This window comes from Ixodes scapularis, unplaced genomic scaffold (assembly GCF_016920785.2).
Source record: "Ixodes scapularis isolate PalLabHiFi unplaced genomic scaffold, ASM1692078v2 PGA_scaffold2__306_contigs__length_199485367, whole genome shotgun sequence".
In the NCBI taxonomy this organism is placed as follows: Eukaryota; Metazoa; Arthropoda; class Arachnida; order Ixodida; family Ixodidae; genus Ixodes; species Ixodes scapularis.
The window spans coordinates 65,268,488-65,296,054 of NW_024609857.1; the positions used below are offsets into that span (position 1 = coordinate 65,268,488).

Sequence of the window (27,567 nt, forward strand, 5' to 3'; positions counted from 1 at the left end):
AAATTCAGCCAGCCTTTGTCCATATGCATTACGGCATGGCGGTAAATTACACATATAATTTGCTGCAGCCCTTGTTTGTCTCCTGGGAGATCGAAATAAATTCAAAGAAAGGGGTCATTAGACTAGATTCTATGATTTTACGATGATTTTACGATTTATGATGGGTGCTCCAAGAGCTATCACGAAAAAAAAAAAAAAAAAAAAACATTTCAGGGTGCATGAAACTCCCGAAACATCGGCGCCACAGTGCCTTTAGGTATTGGTTCCACCGTTTTACTTGTGATCTTATCTTTAGGCCACAGTATACTTGGCGGTCGGAATACGCAGGCACAGTGAAAGGTGTTTATAGGAAGCTGCTGTGGAGTTGCCCCTAAGAACCAGAACAGTAGCTTAACCCTTTTTTAATTTAATTATTGTTTGGTCGCCAGAAGTCGTCATTTAAGCTCCCATTTTGTTTTTGTTTTTGCTGAGGCTAGTCAGGCGCAAAACGAAAATGAACTCGAAGTAAATGGTTAAGTGGATTTACATAAACTACGAAACTTCACATAAAAAGAAAACAACACACACACATCTATTGAAATAAGAGAACCTGCATGGTTCCCCAAGGGTTTCTTATCAGAAGCCTCTCATCACGTGGGTGGGTTCATTACATTCGCTGATTTGTTGAAGAACCGGAGAAAGAGGACAGCAAAAACCTTGAAAATTAAGTCAATTATAGGTGGTGATAATGGCCTGATGTGCTTTAGAGTTGCTGGATATCAGTGGAATTTAATGCTGACGCTTGGTGTATACCCTGTCCTGTCTGTGTTTAGGTGTTTAGTGTTCAAGCTGTTTTCTCATAGACATATACGAACTAGCTCAACTGAAACCGGAAATTCAAGGTTTATGTGAAGTGGATTCTTTGAAGGGTGGCCATCTCGATGTTAGTGTACAGTCGGTATTTTGACGCTCGCACTTATTCGAGCATCTCCGAGTTTCATCTTATAACGCACTACAACCAAAAACAAACAAACATATTTTTCGCGTTTTTGTTTTGTTGCGATGTCAGCTAATTAAACAAAGCTTATGTTAGACCTACTCTGTCACATATTTTGTTCTTCACCGGCCAGTGTGTATGCTGTTGCAATATAGTGCTTGATCTTCTACATTTTTGGCATGTACTTGGCACAGTAGAATGACCGATAAACCTCGAACTTCTGCCATAAATAAGTAGGTTTTGAGAGACGTGGCACATGCAATTTGTCGACATAGAAGAACGCGCGCCCCCGTGGTTAGGCGTGATCTGAACAATATTATTAAATACAGTATACCAGAAATCTTAGCAAAATACAATTAAGAATTAACCTTTTCGTTATTTGTTATCTGCTTGATCTCAGTTTTTACGTGCGAAGCGAATGCTCTTTGGTTGAGAAACCTTTCGGGCTACTGGCCTTCTTTTACTCTTTCCGATGAACTGACCCCGAAGCTATACTTCGTTTCAGCTTAGGTCCGAGCGCGTCCGATGTTATGAGCCGAATGGCCAATCAAACAACGAAAGAGACTCAACTTCATGGCGTGCTCTCTGCAGTTGATAGGACCAGTCGGTATCCGCCGTCTCTTTGTGCGTGCTCCTCCGCCGGCTAGTCCCATCAAGTGCAGATAGCACGCCAGGACGTTGCGCTTTTTGAGCTGTTTGATTGGCCCTTCGGCTCATAACATCGGCCGCGCTCGGACTGAAGCTGAAACGAAGTATACTACAGCTTGAGAGGCCCACTCCAGACCTAATGAGAGACCTTGGTCTCTTGCAGGACTACAACGAGAAGCTGTTCTTCCGCGTGCTCAAGGAGTACACGGAGGAGCTGATGCCGCTCGTGTACACCCCGGTGGTGGGCGAGGCGTGCATCAAGTACAGCCTAATCTTCAGGCGCCCCAAGGGGCTGTTCCTCACCATCCAGGACGCCGGGAGGCTCTACGAGATCATGGGCAACTGGCCCGACAAGGAAGTGGACGTATGTGTATATATAGTTGCAGGCACGTAGCCAGGGGGAGGGGGGCACGGCCCCCCCCCCCTCGAAATCTTCCATTTTGCTGGGGCCTCCTCTCCCCCCTCCACCTCATACAGCCTTTTGTCATGGGCAGCCCCCCCCCCCCCCCCCCCCCCCCCTAACGAAAACCTGGCTACGTGCGTGTATAGTTGCCTACGTTTTTGTTAACTCTGATGCGTATCCCAAATCGCAGTTAAAGGGCAACTCCACTCCAAAAGTCGACCCTATCGAAATGCCTGATATCGCTTTAGGAGGTCAAAATACGGTCATACCCAAAATATCACGTCAAACCGACGCCGCGTTACCGATTAAAACCAATATTAAAAATGCTCTCCCGGCTCGGTTAGCGGCCCGAAAGCGGGTGAGCAACGCTGGCACCGGGTGAGCTAGTGAAGCAACACTGGGCAATGACGTAGGTCTAGTCCTACGCTCTCGTACGGACGCCGCGAACGCTTCGTTTCCCGTGGCATTCTGCGATTCTGCTGACGGCACGAGGTGTTTACCACATTATCCTGTGTTCTCCTATTTTTATTAGCGTCCAGGCAGTTCCTTTAATTCCAGCATTGCTTCCGCGACAGCGCGGAAGAGAGCAAAGCGGTGCTGCTCGCTCACGCGCTCGTCGTGGAGCCGGAGAGATTCGCCGGTCTCGCGTTGGGCAATGTCGAGCAGGACTTGTAGTGCTGTGGGTTGCACCAACCCGGTGCGCAACCCGGAGCTGCGGTTCCACCAGTTCCCAAGAGACCGGAAGAGGCACAAGGTGTGGGTCGGTGCCGTTCGCCGGATAGACTTCGGAAGACCGTTGACTCGGAGCTCCAACGCGAAGCTCTGCTCCCAGCACTTTACGTCAGACACCTACACACGGGATCTGCGGCTGCTGACTTTTGCGGGTTTCACCACGAAACAGGCGTCTTTGAAGAACGATGCGGTGCCATCGCTGTTCGCGTACCGTCCGCCGGCTGCTCCAGCACGATCGGCCGGACGCAGCAGGTCGCGGCTGATCTAACTAGCGTGCACATAAAGGCACCTTGGCTTTAACAACTTAGGCCACTTGTGGATAGATCTGTCAATCTATCTCCCATTATTTCGTTTTCTCGGTCCGCGCGCAAGAAACAAATACAGTCACGCTGCGCCGGCACCGACCGCGTCATATTTATAGCAGTCGGATTCGCTTTTCGGCCGGCAAATTTATAAATACACACTAAAAATTACTACATTTGGTGCATATTACCAAAGTGAAGCGGTAAAGAAAGAAAATGCGCATCTAACCTTCTGTTTTGAAACTCCACGTGCGACTGAGCCGACCTTGTCGGCGCGTCGGCTCAGAAGCGCGGGACCAGAACTAGGTCATGCCGACGGCGCGCCACTAGTATCAGTGTTGCCAAGCTGCTTCAACCAGTAGTTTCGGTTTCGCCGTGCCGCCGGACCGATTCTTGCATTCGCGATATCTACAAAACTATGCACACTACCGAAAAACGAATTATATCTCGTGATTCAGGGTCGCCGGCTTCGACTAAACAGACCATAACCCAAAAATGGTAAAAATGGAGTGGAGTTGCCCTTTAAGGGTGCGAAACTGCCAAAGTCTATTGTCACAAGGTTGGGGGGGGGGGGGGGGGGGGGGGGGTTATGATGATGATGGTGGTGAGAACGGAAGTGAGGTCTTCCAGTGGCCCCGCGTCCAGCGCGAGCTTTCTACCTTTTATGTGAAGATCAAGTCGACTGCTTCTTGCACAGGAAGTTGCGGTGACGTCGAAACGACGCAGAGCTCTGATTCACTTTGATTGAAAGGATAGTGGGTAGACCTCAATGCTGAATGTCTTGAGGTCTACCCACTATTTTCGTTCAATCAGCCAAGAAGAGCTCGGCGTTCTGACATCATGGCAACCCCTGTGCAAGAAGCAGACGAACTTGCGCTCCGGATAGCGCTTCGACGTCTAGTGGGCTTCGAGCGTACACGCGCAGCTACGCGTCACGGCGAAACATAACGGGCGCGTGCTGGAGGCAGGGCATCGAAAAGAGAGCCCTGCAGTTCTCGTCCCGTCCGTGACTAGGTGAAAGCAACAGTGCATCTCTTTCGATCGCCCAGCCTCCAGCACATGCTCGGTGCCTTTTGTTGTACAGGGTGTTCCTCAGAAAAGAACACCGTTTTTTTTTTTTGTTTTTTTTTTTATTGGCCCACGTAAATAAATTATGCATCGCAGAAAGGTCAAACGCTGTGATAATGTAATGCAAGTGGTTGGGACAGAGTGTTAAAGTTTGAGCAAATCATGTTATTTGGATCAAAATATAGTTAAGAAAGACAAAACTTCTCTATGAGCTGGTGCCCACCGAAATTTAATGCCGTCAAAAGAACTGGGATTGCGGGCCCACGTGACATTTATATCAGTAAAAAGCACTTGTACGCAGGAGAGAGAATATCAATTTCTTTCCTGCTCACGTTTTTTCCCCCCACTGAACTAGATGCTACAGGCGCCCAAAGTGTCATTTCTTAATTTGATGACATTAAACGTGGTAGACGTCGAATCATGAAGACATTTTGTCTGTATCTATTTTCTTGTAATTGAGGGAACGTCGTGTTCTGAAACTTTCGCTTTTTACCCCAACTGCTAGCGTCACATTCTCACGGAGTTGGAGCTTTCTGCGATGCGTAGTTTATTTACCCAGTTCCGACAAACGCGGTTCTCATTTCTCGGGTGTACTTTTTGCTGTGCTGCACGTTCGAAGGTCAAGAGACGCCGAAGCGTCGTCGAAAGTAAGAATCTCACGCTAGAGGCGGGACACCTGCAACTTCTCCTTGCCGTTCTCATCTCGTCAGTGACCACAGCAGGTGCGAGAGTGCCAATCTTTGAAGCAGCACACTCGATCAGCGGGGACCCCGCAGGTGGTGTCGGTGGATCAGAGGTAATATGACGCAGTGATGTGATTGCTGGTGTTTTTGCGCCAGACGGCGCCAAAGGACTTGCCCTCCCGTGTGCTGCTGCGTTTCGCCAAAAAGGAAGAAATTTGCGCCAACATTGCGCCAAAAGTGTATTTCGTTTTCTCCATGCAAAAAATTTAAACTCAGACTCCGTTAAAAAAAAATAAAAGAAATATTATAGATTTGAATGATATACTGGTCGATACGATCTTTGTATAGAACATTTCACCATACTCGGAACTTCTCCAATATTTCTCGTTGTACTGGTCCTTTCGGGCGGGTTGGCCAGCTTCGTTGAGTGCGCTTCTCACCGAGCACCGCTATGCTGCAGAGAAACGACATTCGCGGAATCGACATCGCGACGTTCGAAGAAAGACACTTCTTTACAGCGAAATGCTGCACACACATGCGCCAGGAACGAGTCGGGAACGCCCTTTATCAATCAAGATTTGTTTGTAAAGCAGCTACTAAAATAAAACTTAAAAAAAGAAAACGAAAAGTATGTTTTTAGAATGTTCTTTTTGTTTGTTTCGTGTCTGGTTCAAGTAACAATTAAGATAGAATCAAACCGTCTGCTGGATAGGGAGGCGAATGAGTGGCACAGAAGCGGGGAAGGCAAAAAAGGCATCGCCTTTTATTTGGACGAGCCTTAAGTACTAAGAGCGCATGGAACAAATACGCATGCATTCTAGGCGTTTGCTTCAAATGTTTTCTACCGCTTTAAATTATACTTTTGGCTGGTTCTATATGTGCTCCGATATGGCTCGGGCCAGTCACCTCGCTACGTGATGATCATGCACACTCCCACGAGATATTGCCATGCTGGAGTTTGTCCAGATATGTTGATTGTATATATGTGTCTGATTGGACAACGTCGCAATGATCGTGCCCAATCAGTGAACTGCAGTTCTGTCGTCTATCTAAATATATTTTTCAAGGGGTGTTGTCACAGCCCCTCCAATTGGGGGAGGGTGGGGGGAGGATGTATTGTATGACCAGTGTGCTAAAAGTAGCAACATTTACCGATATCTTTTTGTAAATATTTGGTTCTACTCTCGGGGCTACGAACATGTTCTAGAAATAAGCCATGCAGCAAAAATAAAACTGGTGGTTCACCTCTACGTGACCTAGACGTAGTAGAGAGCTGCCACCAGCCTATTGTTCTGTAGAACACGGATCAGCTTGTGGAAAACGTGGCGCGCTTATTGCCCATGCCCATTTCCATAGACACATAAACCACATTGTTCCGCAACTCATTTTCTTGAGTTGTGCGCGTTTTATTGGCAGGAAAACACGGCGCAACGCGCGTACTTGCGTAAGGTCTTACATGACAGTGATGGGATCTTGTTTTGAATATGAAGGTAATAGATGCTCTTGCATCATCATAGCCGGAGCTACGCTCTTCCGCAGCGGAGTAAATTGTAATGCGGGTAGAGAGACGGTGAGCGTGTTCACGATTGCGGGTGGGGTACCGCCATGACAGGCCGTTCGAATCGCTTTTATGGATACTACAGCGTGTAGCCTTTTTCTTCGCCATACCAGGTGCAAGTCAGTCGAGCTGAAAATGAATTATGGAACTGGTCTCAGCTGGACCCAGCTTGGTATAGTTTCATGATCCAGTTCCAACTGCACTGTTTTTCTGTTGGAATTTAAAAGAAAAATAATATATTCACTCGTGGTAGAAACTCATTTTCTTGAGTTGTGCGCGTAGAAAAACAACTTTGTTGGTGGTGGGGAGAAATGGTCAGGCTATATATTCGGGTGTTTTCAACTCAACTCAGGTACGCGAAGCGTAAGTTTGGCGCATTTTTTTATAGTTTCATGTTGAAACCATTGAAGCAGTCGAGGCAGTAACGGACGTTTCTCCTTCATATGGGGGTTGCATGTTTGATCCCCTCCCTCTTTTTCACTCGAAAAGTGCTGTAATACTAAGTTTTGCTTGAACACTCCCAAATTATCGTTACGATGGTAAATGGTTTCTAAACATTTGTTATGTTTCAAAATATTAAAAAAAAGACAGAAAAGAAATGAAAAGTGGGATTTTTGACAATATTTGGTGTAGTTTAAAAAGCTCTTTCGAAAGGCGCATTCAAGGTTTTGTAATAAACTTGATGTAAACGGAAACCTCAAAATTAGCTCTTCTGGTTGGTTATCAATTCCATATTCTGCTTTACAGATATTGTGCACTCCATGTCCTGAAATAAACGAACATTGGGAGATTATAACAAATTTGTGATGCATATTTAGAACGAAACATTTTGACATATTTATCGCATATTCAGCTACATATTGTAGTGGGATTTCAATTGAACATGAAGTGTTTCGCCTTTTTTATCTCTATTAAAAGTTGAATCAGATGTGCATTTCTAAGTGCTTTGTCAGATACGTGCCCCACTGCTGGGTATGTCCTGAATATGGCTGATTACTTAACATGAATACTGAATGAGTATTATTGAAATGGAAGGTATTGCAGAAAAAGTGACACAATATTAATTCGGGTGGAGATATTTTTAACTCACCTGTAGCGTGAACATACAATATAACCGCTTAACAAATAGAGAATGCAAATATTTCGTACTTATTTTGCAATAAACCATTCATTAGATAGGTAGAACATTGATTTTATTTTTAATATTTTAGACTAACGTCTGTCTTGTAACATAAATACAGTGATGTGATTGCTGCGCCAATTGCGCCAAACTGCGCCAAGGGGCTAACCCTGATACATCCTGCAACATTTTGCCCAAAAATGGGTAATCTGCGCCAAGGCTGCGCCAAAGGACCAATGTCGGTCGCCTTTCAGAACCGAAACTAAACTGAATACCGTAATTGAGCATGACTGAGCTAGCTGGCGCAAGTGGCCGCCCGACACAAAGTACTTTGCATCAATCGTCCATCCGGTCTTGCATGGTTTTTCTCGCCGTTTCTCGTTTTGCGCCCTAGTTGTCTCGTGGGTCTCGTCTTGCGTCTTAAATTTTTACAACGATAGGTGCAAGCGCTGATGCAACCGTGTGCTAACGCTTCGACGCTAGCGTGCCGGGTACAGCCATGCCGTAGGGAGGCACTCACTTGATCAAATGACGTTTTAGCGAATGCCCACGTTTCACGGAATGACAGCGAATTGTCGGACGCAACAAAGCGGCGTTTTGGGGTGGGACAAGTGGGTTCACATTTTTGCAATGAGCCGCCGCAGGCCGTCGCCGCAAAACGTCGTAAGCGCAGCGCGCGGCGCTTTGCGGCGCGCGCTGCGCTTACGATTTGTTCAATTATTGCTCTCCGCTAAAACGTCATTCGCTCATGTGATATGGACTCAAAGCAATGATTGTCGGAAAACTATATTTGGTCCCTGCCTACCAGTCACCGTGGTTGCATGACGTCGGGTGTTGCCGTGCCCACGTCGCTGCCGATATGGCGCTTTCTAAACTGAAACGTAAGGACCTCCGCAAGGTCATCAACATCCTGTTATTGTTTAAATTATGCTACTACAAAAATCCTTCTTTAACTCAGACTGCTGTGTCGAAGTATTGATTACCTAGGTTTCTCTCGGTGGGCTTTCTTTCGAGAGGGACCCGGGTACGTAAAAAAATCTGCCGCAAAAGAAAGTTGGTGAAGAGAAGTGAGCTAAAGCAAAAAAGGCAATGCCTGCACGCTGAACCCGCACAGCGCGTTTGTTTGTCTCTAGTTCAGTCGTTGCACAAAGCGCTCCAACTTTTTGACCCTGGCTCGCCATGTCTTGCATCGACGCGCTCAGGCTCGTTTTTTTTCCGGTGTGTTTAGCTTGCATCTCGTCTGCAGGCCTGGCAAGCACGCGCTGCTGGACAGTTACATTTTGCATACAATTTTGGGAACCAGTTGGCCAGGGAGCGGAGTGGCATGGTTTCGGTTTCGATTGAACAGCCGTCTCCGCTCGCGCGACGAAGCACATGCGACTGCAAGCTGCCGAAGTTGCCCTCACGTGCATGCGAACATTATTGCACGAGAGAGGCACCAGCCGGGTCGCTTGCAATCCATTGCTTTACGTTTGCTTATTTTAACGAAAATCTGGCACGTCGGGAACAGTAAAATGTTGGCAAGCGGCTTTACGGAATTGCTTGGCAACGCCTGCAGCGGGATGTCGCAATGTCTCTTTGGAGGCATTGAAATTGGACATTCATTACTTGTCGAAGGCAAAGCGAGGCTTGCAGCAGCCTTGCAGAAAGTTTCGAAAAGCGAAACGAAAAGCACCCGCTAGTCGTAATGCAACTTTTTCTTGTGTACTGTTCCGCTTTGCACTGCAGTAGTTAGGTGTTTGATCAGTTGGAGACTGCTTCGCTTTATTATATTATATAACTAGTAAAACCTAATGCTGTGATATTTTCTACTAAGCTGGTCATTTTCAAATAAATTTTAATATGTGCAGTTTGGCTCTTATTTATTGATAGCGGGTACATGCATATGTTTATCATTTAACTGAAGCATTGCAAAGTGTGTCATGTCATTGGCATTTCAGTTAACATGTTGAAAGACTCCGAGCTGGTCTAACTTGACCATAATTTGTTTATTGCGGCGAGCAAAGTGCCCTTCATCTGTCCAGCACTTAAAAGAAATATTTATAATTTTCTAAGAATATCTGCTCCAAAAGCCACATTTGCTGCTCCAAAACACTGATTTGGCTGCTCCAAAACTATGTTTTGGCTGCTCCAAAGGCCAATTTTGCTGCTCCAAAACACTGTTTTGTCTGCTCCGAAAGGTGCTCCAGAACGGCTTAGACCAATCGCATCACTGTAAATATTAAATTTATAATCAATTGATAATACTGGCAAAGCTTATGGACCTTGCCGGATATTATCAAAAGGTGCAGTTTTGAATTTTTATTTTACAGGGGTTAATGACTTCTCAAACTTTCAGCTGCCGAAGCAGTCTTGAAACTCGTTTAAAAAGCTGTTTAAAAATATTGCAGTTGCCCTTAGTGTTTCTCGACATATGTATAAAGTTGGCAATCATAGTGTATAAGTCGTCAAATTGCGCCTATATACACGTGCTAGAATGTAGATTTTTGTGCATGTTTGTCGCACCATCTTTTCAGTGAGGTTAACCTTGGTAACATGCATTTTCCTTCCCTTTAACCAGGCCATTGTGGTGACGGACGGCGAGCGCATCCTGGGCTTGGGTGACCTCGGCGCCAACGGCATGGGCATCCCCGTGGGCAAGCTGGCCTTGTACACTGCCTTGGCAGGCATCCACCCTGAACGCACCCTGCCAGTCATGCTAGACCTGGGCACTAACAACGAGGTGCGGGGTTGTTTATATCTACTAGGTTGTACCTATTTCAAACGCGACAGCATTTCTAGGGCCACCAAACCTTGAGGTTATGTGCGCCCGTCTATCGCAGCTGGTTCGCCAAATTTAGGGGAAAGCACCCGAATTGGTGCAATTCGGTTTCCTCTTTAAACCTAGCGAAAATCGCTTTCTCGCTCAATATAGGGGGAAAACTTGAGTTGGTGCACAGTTATACACCAATTCAATTCAGTAAAAGTTGGCGCGAAGATGGCACCGATCTATGGCAGACCAGGAGCACCGAGTTTGTCGGATGTCTGGAGAGGTGCAAAGGATTCCAGTTGCTGTTGCATTATATCTCATTTGGCAGCTGTCAGAGAAAGGCTTTTGTTTTTTCGTTTGCACTCTGAAAATTGTATATTTAGATACTCGAATCCCTTTGCAGTCTAGCTGTACTGAGGGCAGAGAGGCTACCACATTCCACCAACTTCAAAAGCCTACAAAACTGTGAAGTAGGCAGCGGGGAACACTCTCAAGAAAAAAGGGAGTAAAATGGTTATCGTTGCACCTTTTGTCCCATATAATGCACCCCAAAATTTCAATTAGACGCACAGCGCCCTACAGTCGAACAGACGGCCCGAAATTTTACGAGGGGCTTGATAGCCGTGTGGTACAACTTATTAAAATAGCTAATGTACGTTTTACTGACAACAACAACAAAAAAAATAATTGGGGTTTTCTTGGCCCTACTGTAAAAACTCGGTGTTTTCTTTATGTGGTCTTTGATACATACTTTAGCTATTTAAAAAGTTATATCGCACCGTTATCAAGCCCTTCGTAAACTTTGGGGTCGTCTGTTCGATTGTAGGCTGCTGTACGTCGAATTGAAGTTTTGGGGTGTATTTTAGGGGCCAAAGGGTGTAACGATACACCCTTTTACACCCTTTTTTCTTGAGAGTGAATGCATTCCTTCAGAGGGATTTAGGAATACCTGCAAAAATCTACAAAGTCGTCGCCAGGGCACCAGTGTTTCCGGGGCCATTGCTACTGTGGAAGTTATGGAATATTTTTTGACATTCACCAGCTGCCATTTAACTTTTGAGATGGGTTCATTGCCTCTCTCCTTGCATTCCTTTGTGTGCTCCTTGGTGATTGGCTGTGTTGGTGGTGCGGGTGGATAAGTCATCCTCGCAATTAACTCTTTGACGGTCAAGTTTGTTTTCCCAGAATATGTTACCCTGTGGTCCGGTTTTGTTTCAAAATGAATAATAATAAAAAAAGAAACTCAATGCAAATGTTTTGTTTTTAATTATAGAATTGGAGTACTTACAGCGCTTGCAAGTTTTTCAGGTTTGGAATCATCATTTACAAAGATTGAAGGCGATAAGTTTCCCCGCTATATTTAGTGGGGAAACTTAACCCGCTAAAGTTAGCGGGAAATATAGCGAACATTTTTGTTTCCCGCTAAATTTAGCGGGTTAAGTTTCCCCGCTAAAATTAGCGGGGAACCTTAACCTGCTAATTGACGTCACGTGACCTGAACACCAATTCAGTTTCTGCGCTAAATTTAGCGGAAATACAGTGACGTCCCATAATGCAGCGCGCGCGGTTATGCGGACGCCGACGCCGCTCAACTCGGAAACAAGCGCCTAAGAGCTGCGCTCTAAAAAAAAAAAAAGAACCATAAATAGCTTTAGCCGAGTGAAACAGTTCGAATGTAACGTTTGTAGTTTGCCGAAAATATAACAAATAGCAATACCTTCTACGGTGCGTGCAGTTTTGTGTTTAAGCGGGCACTTTGAAATGTGTAATCGCCACCTTACATGTACGGCGATTACCGTCAAAGGGTTAACACATCAGATTCTCGATACAACTTACCCTTCAGTGCAATTTTAATTCTCATAAAAATATGGAACTGTTGTTTTGTAAATACACACAGAAGGAACTCCTTTTTCCTTCCATAAATGCAAGGAAAGAAATTAGGGAGATTGTCTGCCTCGCTGCAACTTTTGTAGCTAATCAGCATCTTTCACAATGCAGTGGGGCTCCTTGGGCTAACGGGGTGCGGTTGTGCATTTAAACTCAAAGTAATGATCAACTGTCACCCCTGTACGCCTTAGGGCATATTGTTACTTTCTGGAGACAGGTGTGCACTGAAGGCCACTGTTCACTGAAGGCATTTAAAAATTGTTCCAGATCCTCCTTGCTGACCCTTACTACATTGGCCTTAGGCAGAAGAGAGTAAGGGGAGCACAGTACGACGACTTCGTGGATGAATTCATGCAAGCTGCTGCGAAAAGGTGTGTGACTACCGTCTTAATGGCGGTTTGTAGAAGCGTAATTTGCTTGATAGAAATCTAAACCGTGTTTTCTCACTCTAAAATAAAATGGCGTAAAATCCCGTATGGACGCCTTCCCCCGAGAGATCGCCCTTTCGTTTTTTTGGCTAAATATCCATGACATATAATTTCCAAGACATCCTCCCCCTTCCATAATTGTTGGTTGGAGATCACGCGATGTCCGACAGGAATGACGCCAACCGTGTGATCTGCGATACGCGTGACAAGCGAATTTGTAGCGAGTTCCCGCGTTTTTTTTTCCCGCGATCTGCTTGGGCGATATCGGTTTCTGTGAAACGCGAGTTTTCCCAGCGTGTTTTTGTATCGTGAAATGCGAGTCTGCTGCGTCCACGATCCGCGGTATTCGTTCAGGTAAGATGCAGGTTCGTAGCGAGTTTCCGTGTATCTTTTTTTGTTTGTTTTTCTTTCGGTCCTCGATTTGTGCACGCGATATCAGTTCCCGTGACACGTAAGTTAGTAGCAGGTTCCCGCGTGTTCATTGCACCTTGAAGTGCAAATCTGCTGCGTCGGCGATCTGCGGTATCCCCATGGCTTGTTCACACTTTCGAAATACGCACTCGGCGCCGACTGGATTCGCTCGCCAAAAAAAGATCGGGCCGTTCACATTTGTTGCCGTCTGCGGAGTGCGCGGCGCAAGCGCCTCGCAGTTTCGCGAACAGACGAGAGCTGACGAGAGCTCCTAAACCTCCTCCTTGCCCGCGCACACCTCGTCGCCATCGTCGCCAGCTCGTCAGCGGGGATCTGACGTCAGCAAGTGCGACTTCCCCCTGCGTTCTGACTGGCTTGCGGCGAGAGAACGCACGGGGGAAGTCGCACTTGCTGACATCAGATCCCCGCTGACGAGCTGGCGACGATGACGACGAGGTGTGCGCGGGCAAGGAGGAGGTTTAGGAGCTCTCGTCAGCTCTCGTCTGTTCGCGAAACTGCGAGGCGCTTGCGCCGCGCACTCCGCAGACGGCAACAAATGTGAACGGCCCGATCTTTTTTCGGCGAGCAAATCTAGTCGGCGGCAAGTGCGTATTTCGCAAGTGTGAACGAACCATGAGACCAATTTTGAACGCCGGAAAAACGTTTTTGCTCGCCGCAAGCCAGTCTGAACGCACGGGGGAAGTCGCGCTTGCTGACGTCAGATCCCCGCTGACGAGCTGGCGACGATGGCGACGAGACGCGCGCGGGCAAGGAGGAGGTTTGGGAGCTCTCGTCAGCTCTCGTCTGTTCGCGAAACTGCGAGGCGCTCGCGCCGCACATTCTGCAGGCGGCAACAAATGTGAACGGCCCGATCTTTTTTCGGCGAGCGAATCCAGTCGGTGGCGAGTGCTTATTTCGCAAGGCAAGAGTTCGTAGTGAATTCCCCCGAATTCCACCGTGTTTATCTCATCGTCGTACGCAAATTGCTGTGTCCGCGACCTGCGGTATCCGTTTCCTTGTCACGTGGTTTGTAGTTGGTGCCCTGATGTTTATCACTAATTTTTTAATAGAATTTTGCTGTCCCATTTTTAGAGATAGCCCACCCCATGTCTCACCATTTTTCTCGTCATTTTGGGTATGCGGTCTTAGCGGTATTTGCATCACAAAATGTTTTGTCTCTACCTAAATATAACGCTAGCTGTTGAAAGAAAAAGTCAGTTTCAAGACTGACTTTATTTAATTAAAAAGTTAAAAGTAATTTTGGGAACTTTTTAACAAGGAAACGGAACCTCTTCCAGTAGCAGAGCCCACGAATGCACATACAATATGTGTATTCGTGGTCTCTGTTTGTTGAATTGTGTTAGTGAAAATATTTGAAAATTCCCCGAACTTTTAAAATTAGATAACGCTAGGTTGTTAAATTTTGCCCTTATCTTAACCGCTTCTGCTACCTTCGTGAAGAGATTGTGTGTCTGGTGAGGCATAGTTTGTTTTTCTAGTGAGAAAAACACTGATCAGACTTCACTCAGACACCCTCTAGGTCGCCAAGAAAATATTTCCTGAAAGAAAGACTTTCTTAAATGCCACTCTGCACACTCGTTCAGGTACTGGTTGTGGACATTGTTATAATTACCCTGACATTAAGGAATAATTGGGTTTTTGTAATTCATGTGTGCATGAGTTGGATGCAAACTTATGTTCAAGAATTTTATGAAAATATATTAGAGGATTGTTTTCAACATTGAAGTGCTGCTGTTATGTTGCGGTAATGAATTGTAGCCTCAACTGGGTTGATGTGGGCTAAAAGTTTCTTTGATTCAGTTAATCAGGACTAAACCTACAAATAAATCGGACTGCAATAGACACATTAGTATGCATAAGGAAGTTAACAAATCAATTACTAATGGAACATGTAAAGTTGACAATGAATATGTAAGTATATAACTTCATCCTGGGTCTGCATGCCTTAATATTTTGCTCTGTTGTAACATCATGTGGTGATTGTCATGAAATTGGCTGAGTAATGCATTCTCCCCTTTCTTGCTCAGGTTTGGAAAGAACTGTCTGATTCAGTTTGAAGACTTCGGGAACAGGAATGCATTCAAGTTGCTGGACAAGTACAAGAACAGTTATTGTACTTTCAATGATGATATTCAAGGTAAAGTTCAATTTTCTCTCACTCGTCCAGACATACACTCATGCAGAAAGTTAGGATCATTGAGTATGTCTGGTGTGCAGCGATCATCCCATTCACGACTCACTCAGATGCCTGTGTCAATTTACTTGCAAAGATTAATGTGCTGTTTCATAAGCTATTAACAAGCCAATGGTCAAAACTAGAGCACTCAGACTGCAGGTGACTAGCATTTATCGGTCGGCTGATAAATGTAGCTACTACACAGTATTAGCTTGAAACTTGTACATGTATAATCTAAAATCTTAGCTACTTTTTTTATTATATGCAAATTGACATTGGATTTGCCATTCAAAGTCAGTTTTTTTGCTTTATTCATGTTCAGTCTGAATTCGAAATATTTGTCATTTGTATCCCTAATTAGAATGTCATGAAAGCAATGTTTAAGGAAAACCCTTGGATATTGAGAAAGGGTGAAGCCTCCCTTTCCTTCATTCCATATGCAGACCAGTGATTGAGAGAGAATGAACCATCCTCTGCAGGCACTGCATCTGTTGCTGTGGCAGGATTGTTGGCTAGCATGAAGATCACTAAGACAAGCCTGGCCTCTAATAAGATCCTCTTCATGGGGGCGGGAGAGGTGGGTAAAATCTGGTTGCAACCCACTCTATATTTTAGCACACCAAATACGGGTTGTTTTTTTCTTCCGAGTTATGGAATCTTGAAGAATGCTAGAGGGGCAAGCTGCTGAAGCATCGACATTGGGAAAACCTGAGACCGTTGCTGCACAGAAAGGGCCAAAACGCGGGGAGTCTCAAAGGGTTCCGTCAATATTCTATCTGGGAGTGTTGTTACAGCTTTAGTACCAATTTCAAGATATTTAGCTTTCAGTAAAAAGCAGGCACTTAACCTTTTGTATGCTCTAGTGTCCTTAAATCTGCTGCATTTACTTAATTAATATTTATGTGAAACGGTGAAAGGTTTGGTTGTGACACGTTATTGCAAAAGTGACAGATGTTTGAAGACCGCTGGACGTTAGAAATGCAATATAGCGCAAGAAGTCGAGCAGATGTCTGCCATAATGTGCTTCTTTCAGGACGTTTCACTGCAAACATTGAAGTATTTATTTTTTTATAACTAAGGCACATATAATGAAGTTGAAAAATGACTAGGATTTATTAGCTTTCTACACCCTACTGACTTTAACATTAAGCTTTTCACACACCATGAGTTTCTTTTTTATATCGTCTCTAAAGACGACTGCAAACAGCCTGATGACAATTCTACATAATTTTATGACACTGAGCTTTAGTGCTTGACACAAATCACTAAAAGATGATCATTTGTAAGAAACCTAAGCATCCAATTTCTAGATGTCATTTTTTTTTGCTCTGCCTGCATTAACATCACTTGCTTATGTGCCACAAATCTGTGTCATGGCTTGAAAATAAATTCTTTGTTGTAGGCATCCTTGGGCATTGCTGAGCTTCTCGTCATGGCAATGGTCAAGGAAGGAGCCACCCAAGAAGAGGCCAGGAACCGGATCTGGATGCTCGATTCCAGGGGTCTCATCGTGAAGGTAGGAGGCTATCTTTGTGGTATCTAAGGCTATTTGTTTGTCGGCTGCATTTACTTTGCGAAGCCTACCATGTGCAGTGGACGTTGATGCTCTTTAACTTTGTGAGGTTTCAGCCGAGAAGCATTAGTGGTCTCTTCAATTCAAGCTTAATCTGGCGTTCTAAGCCTTCACATTTCTTGTAAAATGCTGAAAAGTCACGTTTTATGCTTTTCTCTTTCTCAACATTTTGCAGGCAAGGCCAGCTTTGGTTGTAAGTAAATTACAAACTGTTTGCAATTCTGTGTCAGATTATGATTGTGGCAGACGTCTTTTGGTGTGCAACTAAATATTGCCGCGCCCAGGGCTGAGAAAGCAACGCTCGGTCACGGACCTCCAGAAAGTTCTCGTTTATTCATGTACCGCTCGTAACTTCTGTCATTTATTCCTGCTTTTGTTTTCTAGAAAGTGCGTGTTCATTCTCGCCCGATCACGCGACGCTCGAGCCGCTTTCGCCGAATCTTCGAGATAGCGACGCACTCTAGATAAGAGGCCGCCCGCGACCTTGTCGAGTCAGTTTTCGCCCCAGCGTTCGACTCTGCTGACACGCCGACTTCGACGCCCGCGACGCTCTGCTTTCTTCTGTTTCCTTCTTTATTTTTGGCACAAGTTCGCCACATTAAACGTTTATTTATTTCTGTTTATTTCTTGTTTATTGGTCACCACCCGTGACATTCTGGTGGAGGTGCGGGGTAAATCGCATGTCCGTACAGCGCAGCCCGCCAAGTTCCCGCAGCACAAGTCCAAACCCAAGCTCCGGAGGACCCGACGAAGACCAGATCGAGACCCGGTCAAGTCGCCGCATCCGAGGTCTACCCCCGGAACACGGACTTCTGCCACCCACGACTAAGCCGAAGACGACGATGGCCAACCAGGCGCAGACCCCGGCCGCTTCTGCCGTCGTGTACCTGCCGGTCGCACCCATGACTCCAACGCCGTTCCACGGAGACGTCCACGAGGACATTGAAGACTGGCTGCAACACTATGAACGTGTAGCCCGCCACAACGGATGGACGACTGAGCAATGCCTCCACAATCTCTACTTCGCACTCGAAGGGACAGCGAGGCATTGGTTTGAAAACCACGAAGCGTCCTTCACTACGTGGGAGTCCTGCGCCGCCGAGTTGAAGCGAACGTTCCTCAACCACCACCGTCGGCAGCGAGCAGAGGACCTTCTTCAAACCAGGGTGCAGGGCCCCAACGAAACCGTGACAAGCTTCGTAGAAGATGTCATGCGCCTATGCGCCCGAGCCGATCCGGAGGCAGCCGAAGAGAAGAAGCTTCGCGTCCTTATGCGTGGCGTGAAGGCTGAAATTTTTGGGGGCCTTGTCCGCCATCCCCCGACAACCGTCGACGGTTTTGTGGCTGAAGCCACTAACATCGAGCGAGCGCTGTCGGCCCGAGCAAGCCATTACCATCGACTCGCCGGCGTGCCTGCTCCTCGAACCGCCGCATCTTGCCGACTAGACCTGAACGCCACCGGTGTCGACGGCCTTCGGGAAATCGTCCGCGACATCGTCCGGGAGGAGCTCCGGAAGCTGCTGCCTGCTGCCAACCAGCCGGCTGAGCTGTCGATCGCCGAAGTGGTGCGCGAAGAAGTCCAGCGGGCAATTCAACCGGAGGCTCCTGCCTGCGTAGCACCACCCGAAGAGCCCGCCCTGACCTACGCCGCAGTGGCCCGACGGCCACCGCCTCCTCCTCCAGCCTATGTTGCGCCGCTCCGACGTCGTTCTCCTGCGCCGCAGCACGACCACCGCCGCGACGACCAGGTGCAGTACGCCGCCCAAGAGCCCCGCGCACCTCGGAAGACCGACGTGTGGCGAACGCCCGACCGACGCCCACTGTGTTTCCACTGCGGAGAAGCAAACCACATCTACCGCCAATGCCCATACCGACGACTCGGGCTGCGGGGGTTCCACCCGAACGACCCACGCCCCCGTAATGGTGAGCGCCCTACGGAGATCGACGAGTACCTGCGACGACCTCAGTCGCCCGAGCCTGCGTCCTGCCGAGAGTTCCGGTCGCCTTCGCCCCGACGTCCAGCTTTGCCCATGCACCGACCCCGACGTGAAAGCCTGTCGCCCCTCGCTCCTCGCCGGGGAAACTAGGCGCGGCAACCCCTGGAGGTGGAGTTGCCGAAGACGACCGACGTAAAGAGCCTCCAAGAACGACGGAGCGCTCCCACTCTCGCGACGCTACGCATCACAACGACGCTCCTGCTTCGGTGTCCAACAACCTAAACGTTGTTATCGACGGCCTCGACTCATCGGCACTCGTGGACACCGGAGCAGACTACTCAGTCTTGAGTGGGAGGCTCTCTCGCCGCCTTCGAAAAGTCATGACGCGGTGGGATGGACCACAAATAAGAACCGCCGGAGGGCACCTGATTACACCAGTCGGGAGATGCACCGCTCGCGTCGAGATTCACGGCGAAACATGCCCTGTGAAGTTCGTCGTTCTGCAAGACTGTTCGAGGGACGTCATTCTCGGAATGGACTTCCTGTGTGAATACGGCGCCATCATCGACCTTGCGGAGAACAAGCTGACGCTTCGGAAGCCTGTCCCATCGGTGGAAAATACCAAACCGACGTTAGCTGCTGTGCGAGTCCTCGCCAGCCACGCAAACCTGCCGCCGCTGTCGAGTGTCTTTGTGCCCGTCGGGACCGAAGGAGCCACCTGCGGTGTAGCACTGCTGGAAGGAAGCGTCCAACTTCTCCTCGGACGAGGGGTTGGCATTGCAAGAGGCGTAACAGAGCTCCAGGACGGGCGCACTGTAGCCCTTGTCACCAACTTCCGACAAGAGTCGCAGCCCCTTACAAAGGGTACAGCTGTGGGCTACGTCGAGGAAATTGAAGACTCAGCCGCGATCGCCGTGATCTCAGAAGACGCCTCTCCGACGCAGAACAAGACAATCACGTCCTCAGAGCTCGACATCGACCCATCCCTCCCAGCCCCACAACGACGACAACTTCGTGACCTTCTCGCCGAGTTCAGTGAGTGCTTCTCCGCGTCGTCGAAAGTGCGCCAAACGACGGTTGCGAAACATCGGATAATTACTGATGACGACGCACTCCCTGTGCATCGGCCGCCGTACAGGGTCTCCGTGAAAGAAAGGGAAGCCATCCAGCAGCAGGTACAAGAAATGCTTGACGACGACATTGTCCAGCCCTCAAGCAGTCCGTGGGCTTCACCGGTAGTCCTGGTGAAAAAGAAAGACAGGACTCTTCGGTTCTGCGTAGACTATCGCCGACTGAACGCCGTAACAAAAAAGGACGTCTACCCGCTGCCACGCATCGACGACACCCTGGACCGGCTACGCCACGCCCGATACTTTTCGTCGATGGACTTGAAGAGCGGGTACTGGCAGATTGAGGTCGACGAACGAGATCGTGAGAAGACGGCCTTCGTCACGCCGGACGGACTGTATGAGTTTAAAGTAATGCCGTTCGGGCTGTGCACAGCGCCGGCAACCTTCCAGCGCGTTATGGACACCGTCCTTGCCGGCTTGAAATGGCAAAGCTGTCTCGTCTACCTCGACGATGTTGTGGTCTTCGCAAGCGAATTCGACGAGCACCTGAGACGACTGCGAGCCGTGCTACAGGCCTTCAAAGCTGCTGGGCTGACCCTCAAGCCTTCCAAGTGTCGGTTCGCCTATGGTGAGCTGAAATTCTTGGGCCACGTCGTGAGTGCTCAGGGTGTAAGCCCTGATCCCGCCAAGACGTCCGCTGTCGCCGAGTTCCCGAAGCCATCAGACAAGAAGACCGTTCGAAGATTCCTTGGGCTGTGCGCCTATTACAGACGTTTCGTTCGTGACTTTGCGCAAATTTCTGCACCGCTGACGCATTTGACGAAAGACGACGTGCAGTTCCAGTGGGGAGAGGAGCAAGAGCAAGCGTTCGACGAACTCAAGCGAAGGCTCCAGTCGCCCCCTATCCTCGGACATTTTGACCAGTCGGCGGAGACTGAAATCCACACGGACGCCAGCAATACCGGTCTCGGTGCGGTACTCGTTCAGCGACAAGAAGGGGCAGAGAGAGTAATCGCTTACGCAAGCCGGGCGCTGTCTAAGGCAGAACAAAATTATTCAACAACCGACAAAGAATGTCTTGCTGTCGTCTGGGCGATAACCAAGTTCCGCCCGTACTTGTACGGGATCCCGTTTCGCGTGGTCACAGACCACCACGCCCTCTGCTGGCTCGCAAACCTCAAGGATCCGTCCGGACGCCTCGCCCGCTGGAGCCTTCGACTGCAGGAATTCGACGTAACCACTGTGCATAAGTCTGGCCGCAAGCATAATGACGCTGACTGTTTGTCTAGGGCTCCAGTCGAACCTCCCATCTCCGGCGCGGACGACGATGACGACGCCCGTTTTCTAGGCGCAGTCAACGCTACCGACATGAGGGCACTGCAACGCGACGACGCGGAACTTAGCTCCGTGATCGACAGCCTCGAAGGTCGAGGAGGCTCTGTCCCACGGGTCTTTTCTCGGGACCCACCGAGCTTTGTCCTGCGGCGAGGCGTGCTCTTCAGAAAGAATTTCGGAACCAGCGAAACCCCCTGGCTACTGGTTGTCCCCGCCAGCCTCCGAGAAGAAATTTTTCAAGCGTGCCACGACGACCCAACGGCCGGACATCTCGGCTACAGCAGGACCCTTGCCCGGATTCGTGACAAGTACTATTGGCCAAAGCTTCCGAAGACCGTCCATCTCTACACACGATCGTGCCATGAGTGCCAGCGACGCAAGAAACCACCGTCAAAGCCAGCAGGTCTTCTTCAGCCGATTACCCCGCCAACCAAGCCCTTCCAGCAAATTGGAATGGATTTGCTGGGTCCTTTTCCACCGTCGACGATGGGGAACCGCTGGATAATCGTCGCCACCGATTATCTTACTCGTTACGCCGAGACGAAAGCCCTTCCTTCGGGGACTGCTGTCGAAGTCGCCAAGTTCTTCATCGAGTCCATCGTCCTCCGCCATGGCGCCCCGAAGTACTGATCACAGACCGAGGGTCATCGTTTATGGCACAGTTGACCCAAGAGATCCTGCGTCTAAGCCACACCGAACACCGTCGAACAACGGCATACCATCCGCAGACCAACGGGTTGACGGAGCGGCTCAACAAAACAATCGCCGACATGGTCTCCATGTACGTCGACGTGGAGCACAAGACCTGGGACGAAGTGCTGCCCTACGTCACGTTCGCCTACAACACAGCAGTGCAAGAGACCACAGGAGTGACGCCCTTCCAGCTGGTGTATGGCCGGGCGGTGACGACTATGCTAGACTCTATGTTGCCGCACGAGTCAGTCGACGACGGGAGCGATGACGCCCAGGTGGTTGCTCAACGGGCAGAAGAGGTCCGCCAGCTAGCCAGACTACGAATTCAAGACCAGCAACATGTCGACGCTCGCCGGTATAATCTTCGTCGCCGCGACGTCCACTTCCAGCCCGGAGACAGAGTTTGGGTGTGGACGCCGATTCGTCGTCGCGGTCTCAGCGAAAAACTCCTGAAGCGCTACTTTGGCCCCTACAAGATCATCCGACGCCTCGGCGATCTGAACTACGAAGTTCTACCCGACGGAACGCGCCCATCTGCAAGACGTCAGCCGCGACCCGAGGTGGTGCATGTCGTCCGGCTGAAGCCGTATTACGAACGATAGGACTCTCCACTCTCGTCGACGAGTGAACTGTGGACTGTGAACTCCGGCTAGCAATTCTGCTGTCCTTTTGTTTTTTGTTTTCCGTTTTTGTGCTGCATCGGGACGATGCACTTTTAAAGGGGGGGGATAATGCCGCGCCCAGGGCTGAGAAAGCAACGCTCGGTCACGGACCTCCAGAAAGTTCTCGTTTATTCATGTACCGCTCGTAACTTCTGTCATTAATTCCTGCTTTTGTTTTCTAGAAAGTGCGTGTTCATTCTCGCCCGATCACGCGACGCTCGAGCCGCTTTCGCCGAATCTTCGAGATAGCGACGCACTCTAGATAAGAGGCCGCCCGCGACCTTGTCGAGTCAGTTTTCGCCCCAGCGTTCGACTCTGCTGACACGCCGACTTCGACGCCCGAGACGCTCTGCTTTCTTCTGTTTCCTTCTTTATTTTTGGCACAAGTTCGCCACATTAAACGTTTATTTATTTCTGTTTATTTCTTGTTTATTGGTCACCACCCGTGACAATATGATGTGGTGACACACACTCTTATGATTATAAGCACTTAAAACAACTCCAAGCGTTCTCTTTGATTCTGACACCATCTTGTTCTTATATAAAAAAAAAGGCTAAGAAACATGATTGATATTGACGTAATCATGCTTTTTGTATTAGTCTTTACTTTGTCCTCATCAATTGGAAAAAAAGAAGGGCCATCTCTAAAGGGGGTCGTTAGAATTGCATAAATAGCTTATTGTAACATATATAAAAGTGTATGGCTTGTGTTGTGCAGTCCCTAAAGATATGAAAGACTCACAGATGTGTACCATTGAATACAAACTGGGTATTTCATATCGTTAGAGTCTGCTTGCTTGTTGCCTCAAAAGGACGTTGAACTAAAAACACTTTTTGAAGTGCCTTGACAGGGCACTTCCTTGTCCACAAAACACAATTTGTCCAAACAAACAAACAACAAGGTATGGCGCAATATTGCATCTCAAACCACAATTTAATTTAGGATAGATTCCGAAAGATATTCCCATTTCAAAATATCAATCATTCAATAAAAGCATGTTTGTAATTGCTCCTAACTTAAAATTAGTCTCGTAAGGAAATAAATATACTTTTTGTGTTTTCGGGGAAAGTTTTTTTGAGGGGTTAACCTCTCCTCTCCGGACATTTAAGAAAAAAACGTTTTTGAGAGTTCACTGTTCTTTTAAAGCCCGACGTGCAGTCAGAACGAAGGAAGTCAAGTACTTCTAGAATCCGTAGAGATTAGCTCCATGGAGTTGCTCCTTTCTGCAAAAGAAAGGGGAAGCGTGCAAGAAGGAATGGAGAGAAGGACGCTGGGGAAGGATTTTTTGCAAGGCAGAAAAAAATTTTCCAGGTTGGCATTTGTAATTAATATCATATGTGCTTAGTACACTTCCACCCACAAGTATGGAGTTGCACGTTTGAGCTTCTGTTACGTTTCTCTGCGCATGTTTTCTTGTTCGTGTAAGACGTGAATGTAGCTGGCCATTAAGTGGACTTCGGAATTCCGTCGTTGATGGTTTTTGCAGGGGCGTGAGCCCAACGGTGACAGCACACAAAGCCACAAGGAGAAGTTTGCCAAGGACGCTAAACACATGAATAACCTGCTGGAAATTGTAAAGTTTGTCAAGCCTACCGTCCTAATTGGTGAGTCACAGTTGTAATACTCTTATTAAGAATGTAAGAACCTTTCTTTAGTAAAGGATAATTTGATCTAGGTATTAATAAAGTAAAGAAAATTGTATTTGGAAAAATTCAGAGACCCCAGGGAAAATGGACAAGTAAAAGAGAGAAACATAGCGAGCGCTCTTTCCTGTTCATTATCCCTTGATGTATTCATATATTTCTTGTTACGCTGTATTAACTAGCCCAGATATGTGTACTCTTCTATAAAACTGCAATAGTAGGCTTGTAATATTGCTACAGGTGCCTAAAGTACTGATGTAGTGAAGATGCTGATGTACCAAATATTGTTTACTGAGTATACTGACCTTCGTTATAAAGGAGGGTTTTTTGAACTGTGGTGCTAGTCAAGTAGGTATATTAGTCCTACTACATTCCACTCAAGTACTCCAGGGGTACTTGAGTGGAACATTGTAGGGCTGCTTGACCTTATTTTTATCATAATAGTGGGAATTTTTTCCCACTAAACTTAGCGGGAAAATTTTATCCGTTAAATTTAGCAGGGAAATGTTTTAATTTAGCGAAGAATTTTTTTCCGCTAAATTTAGCAGGGAAATTTACCCATGATGCAACGCGCGGTGACGTCACGAGTAACCATCGTGACGTCACACGGGACGTCACGTGTGACGTCATTATGGGAAACGTTTTATAATGCAACGCGCGGTTACGGCGACGCCGCTCAAGCCGAAAACGGGCGCCTAAGAGTTGCGCTCTAAAAGCAACGGACCAAAGACGAATCCCTGTGGTACACCTGAGGTGACCCTTGTTAGGTTTGATTCATGATCTTTAATGGCTGTGTATTGCACACGAGAGTCAAGGAAACTATTAATTCATGAAAGTACAAGGAGATCTAATTGCAGGGACGATAGCTAAGAAAAGAAGACTACTTTGACATTCTAACTCCTGCCTAATCATTCAAGGCCAGGATGTTTTTAACTCAATTTAATTTTAGTTATTTTGAGTGGGGAGAGTCATCAGTACGGCGCATAGGCCGGAGACCCATGCCGGTTTGCCTTTAATAACGGGTATAGTAAAAGCCGCAACGCACCAGTTATATGATGCGGTGCTGAAGCACGTGTGAACTGACAATATTTTAACGATTTATGACAGCATATTTGTTTGGCAGCTCATTCCTCTGAGACTTGACAAACAGACCACTTTTCTAGAATTGGTGCATGTACCTTTGCGAAATAGGTAAATCAATCGTCCAAATTGTTCAACCAATAGGACGCTATTTAAAACTATTAGTCTTGCAGGAAGGGACAACAATGATATTGTGCTCTTTGTAGTGCGTTGTTAACATACATTCAACCGCACGAGTCTTTTGCACATACGTGCTATGTCGGCGATTAGTGGTGACCTACTTAGGATACCTCACTGCATGACGATCATAATCGAGCCAGTAGGAGTCATGATATCTGTGGAGAGGTGTGTGCTGGTGTGGTGCCGGCAATATAGGCGTCGGCATCGGGTGGAGGCAGTTGTCAGGGGTCTGTTTTTGGAATTCGTGTGGACTTCTTTCGATGATATGCGCCGTTGTGCTGCAGGTGCCTCTGCCCAGAGCAATGCCTTCAACAAAGAGATCCTGGAGTGCATGTGCGAAAATGCCGAGAGGCCCGTGGTGTTTGCCTTGAGCAACCCCACTCACAAGGCCGAATGCACCGCCGAACACGCTTACACCTACACTGACGTGAGTGGTTTTTCGACATTGCCTTGGCCAAGGGGTCTGCGAATTGCCAACTTTGTAAAGGAGCGGAACAAAAAACTTTTAGTTTTTTGAGTAGTAAATAGAATTGTTTTAGTTGACGAGATATTCACTACTTCTCGTATTGCTAAACTTATCAGTTTTATCTGTAGATTACATTTACGTACATTAAAACTGCATTAAATTTGCATTGCTTGTAAAAGTATTCGCCATATCTGTATAAAGTTTCTGCAGTCTAGTTGCGCTAATCGAACGAACAGGCAACACTGCTAGCCGACAAAACGATGGAGCTATTGGGCGATCTAATCTTCCGCAGTATGTACTACCGCTTGTTCACAAACATGCTGGGTATGTGATACTCATATGTAGGATTCTGTGTTTTCGGAGTTTATGCTTTGTGAAATGCGGAGGGTGGTTTTCGGAGTTTAGCTTACACTAGAAATTCGGGGTTTATCGGAGTTTAGTTTTTGTTAGATACCGAATTCTCAGAAATTCGCAGTTTAATCCTACTGTGTAATTTTTTTAAGAAAAAGGCTCGAGGTACACCTAAGCACTTCTTATGAGTTGTGAATGCGAAAGCATGAATGTCGTTTTTCGCGCCGCGGTCGCTTCTGACCTACTCGGCGCCGCGGCCGCTTCTTATCGTCTCGGTGCTCTCGGCACCTCGGCCCTTTCTGCTCTGGCGCGGGCACACAGCGCCATGGGATCGCGCTAATTGAAACTGACGCAAGGCGGCTTCATATCACTGCCATTTTGCGTGGCTTTTTTCGTGGTTTCAAACCTGGTATGCCTCAGATCGCGGCTTCGGGGATTTATCTGCCGTTTGGCGTGGCTGATGACGTCGGCTCGCTCCATGGGACAGTTAATGCTTTCACATTAATAAGAATAAATAATGTCCGGGCAAAAACGTACACTAGATTTATTAAAACTTCACCGGTATAGAAATATATTTCTGCAGCTGCATTTGGCATTGCAGCCCTTTGCGACTGACAGTACTAAATGTCCCACGACAAATCTTAAGTGTTACTTCAGTAAATGTTGATACTTTGAAATAGGCAAAATCTCTGGACGCATAAAACTTTCAGCTACTCTATCCTATAAAATCCACAGGTGCAGATTTTTCACTGTTTTAAAAGCAACCCGTCCGCGCTCTGAGAAGCACGCATCAGTTTCGTTGCAGTTTCCAAACCGGAAACAGCAACGGTGGCGTTTGTCGTGGTTCAAGAATACATGCGCCAATTATATTGAACGAACCTTGAGGAGATGAGGAGATGAACGTGAAACTCCTCTTTGTCAATAGTCCAGTATAAAAAAAAAAATAAAAAAAAATTGTTTTGTACTTATGCTTAGTTTCACACAATCTAAAAAAATTGTCCCAGCGTTACAAAGTTTCTGTGGTTTTCTCAGCTCCCAATCGGATGGTTTGACTTTGCCATAAAATCAGTAGCCCCGAAACAGTCAGTCAACAACCCCGGGCAACCCTGCAGCAAAAACACAACTAAGTTTGCTGAGCGTGCCTCACGATTTGTTTACGATATACCTCTTTCTTGAGGCGCTGTCTACATTGGCTAGACGGACAGAACCGCGAGCGTGCCCGTCTGGTCATCTCGCCATTCATTGTAGCAGATGCTCTGGCACGACGGTGATGAAATTTGGGATAAGGGTGTAGATTCCGTTAGTGAGGCGTCAGTCACACTATAAAAGAAACAATTTGAATATATGAGACAAGCATAGACCGACACGTTGGTGACTGACAGGTTGTTAGGGGCCTATATTAGGCATGTACATT

General features: G+C 47.3%; 1 protein-coding gene across 1 annotated transcript in view; it reads left to right on the forward strand.

Annotated features, from left to right (window-relative positions):
- LOC8036859 (NADP-dependent malic enzyme) overlaps positions 1–27,567 on the forward strand; it is a 195,635-nt gene that overhangs the window by 162,104 nt on the left and 5,964 nt on the right. Inside the window, exons 4-11 of the mRNA XM_042291906.1 lie at positions 1,788–1,988; positions 10,051–10,212; positions 12,394–12,497; positions 15,014–15,123; positions 15,642–15,739; positions 16,565–16,678; positions 23,920–24,037; positions 25,621–25,763. Coding sequence (XP_042147840.1) covers positions 1,788–1,988; positions 10,051–10,212; positions 12,394–12,497; positions 15,014–15,123; positions 15,642–15,739; positions 16,565–16,678; positions 23,920–24,037; positions 25,621–25,763 — 1,050 coding nt within the window. The remainder of the gene's footprint in view (positions 1–1,787; positions 1,989–10,050; positions 10,213–12,393; positions 12,498–15,013; positions 15,124–15,641; positions 15,740–16,564; positions 16,679–23,919; positions 24,038–25,620; positions 25,764–27,567) is intronic.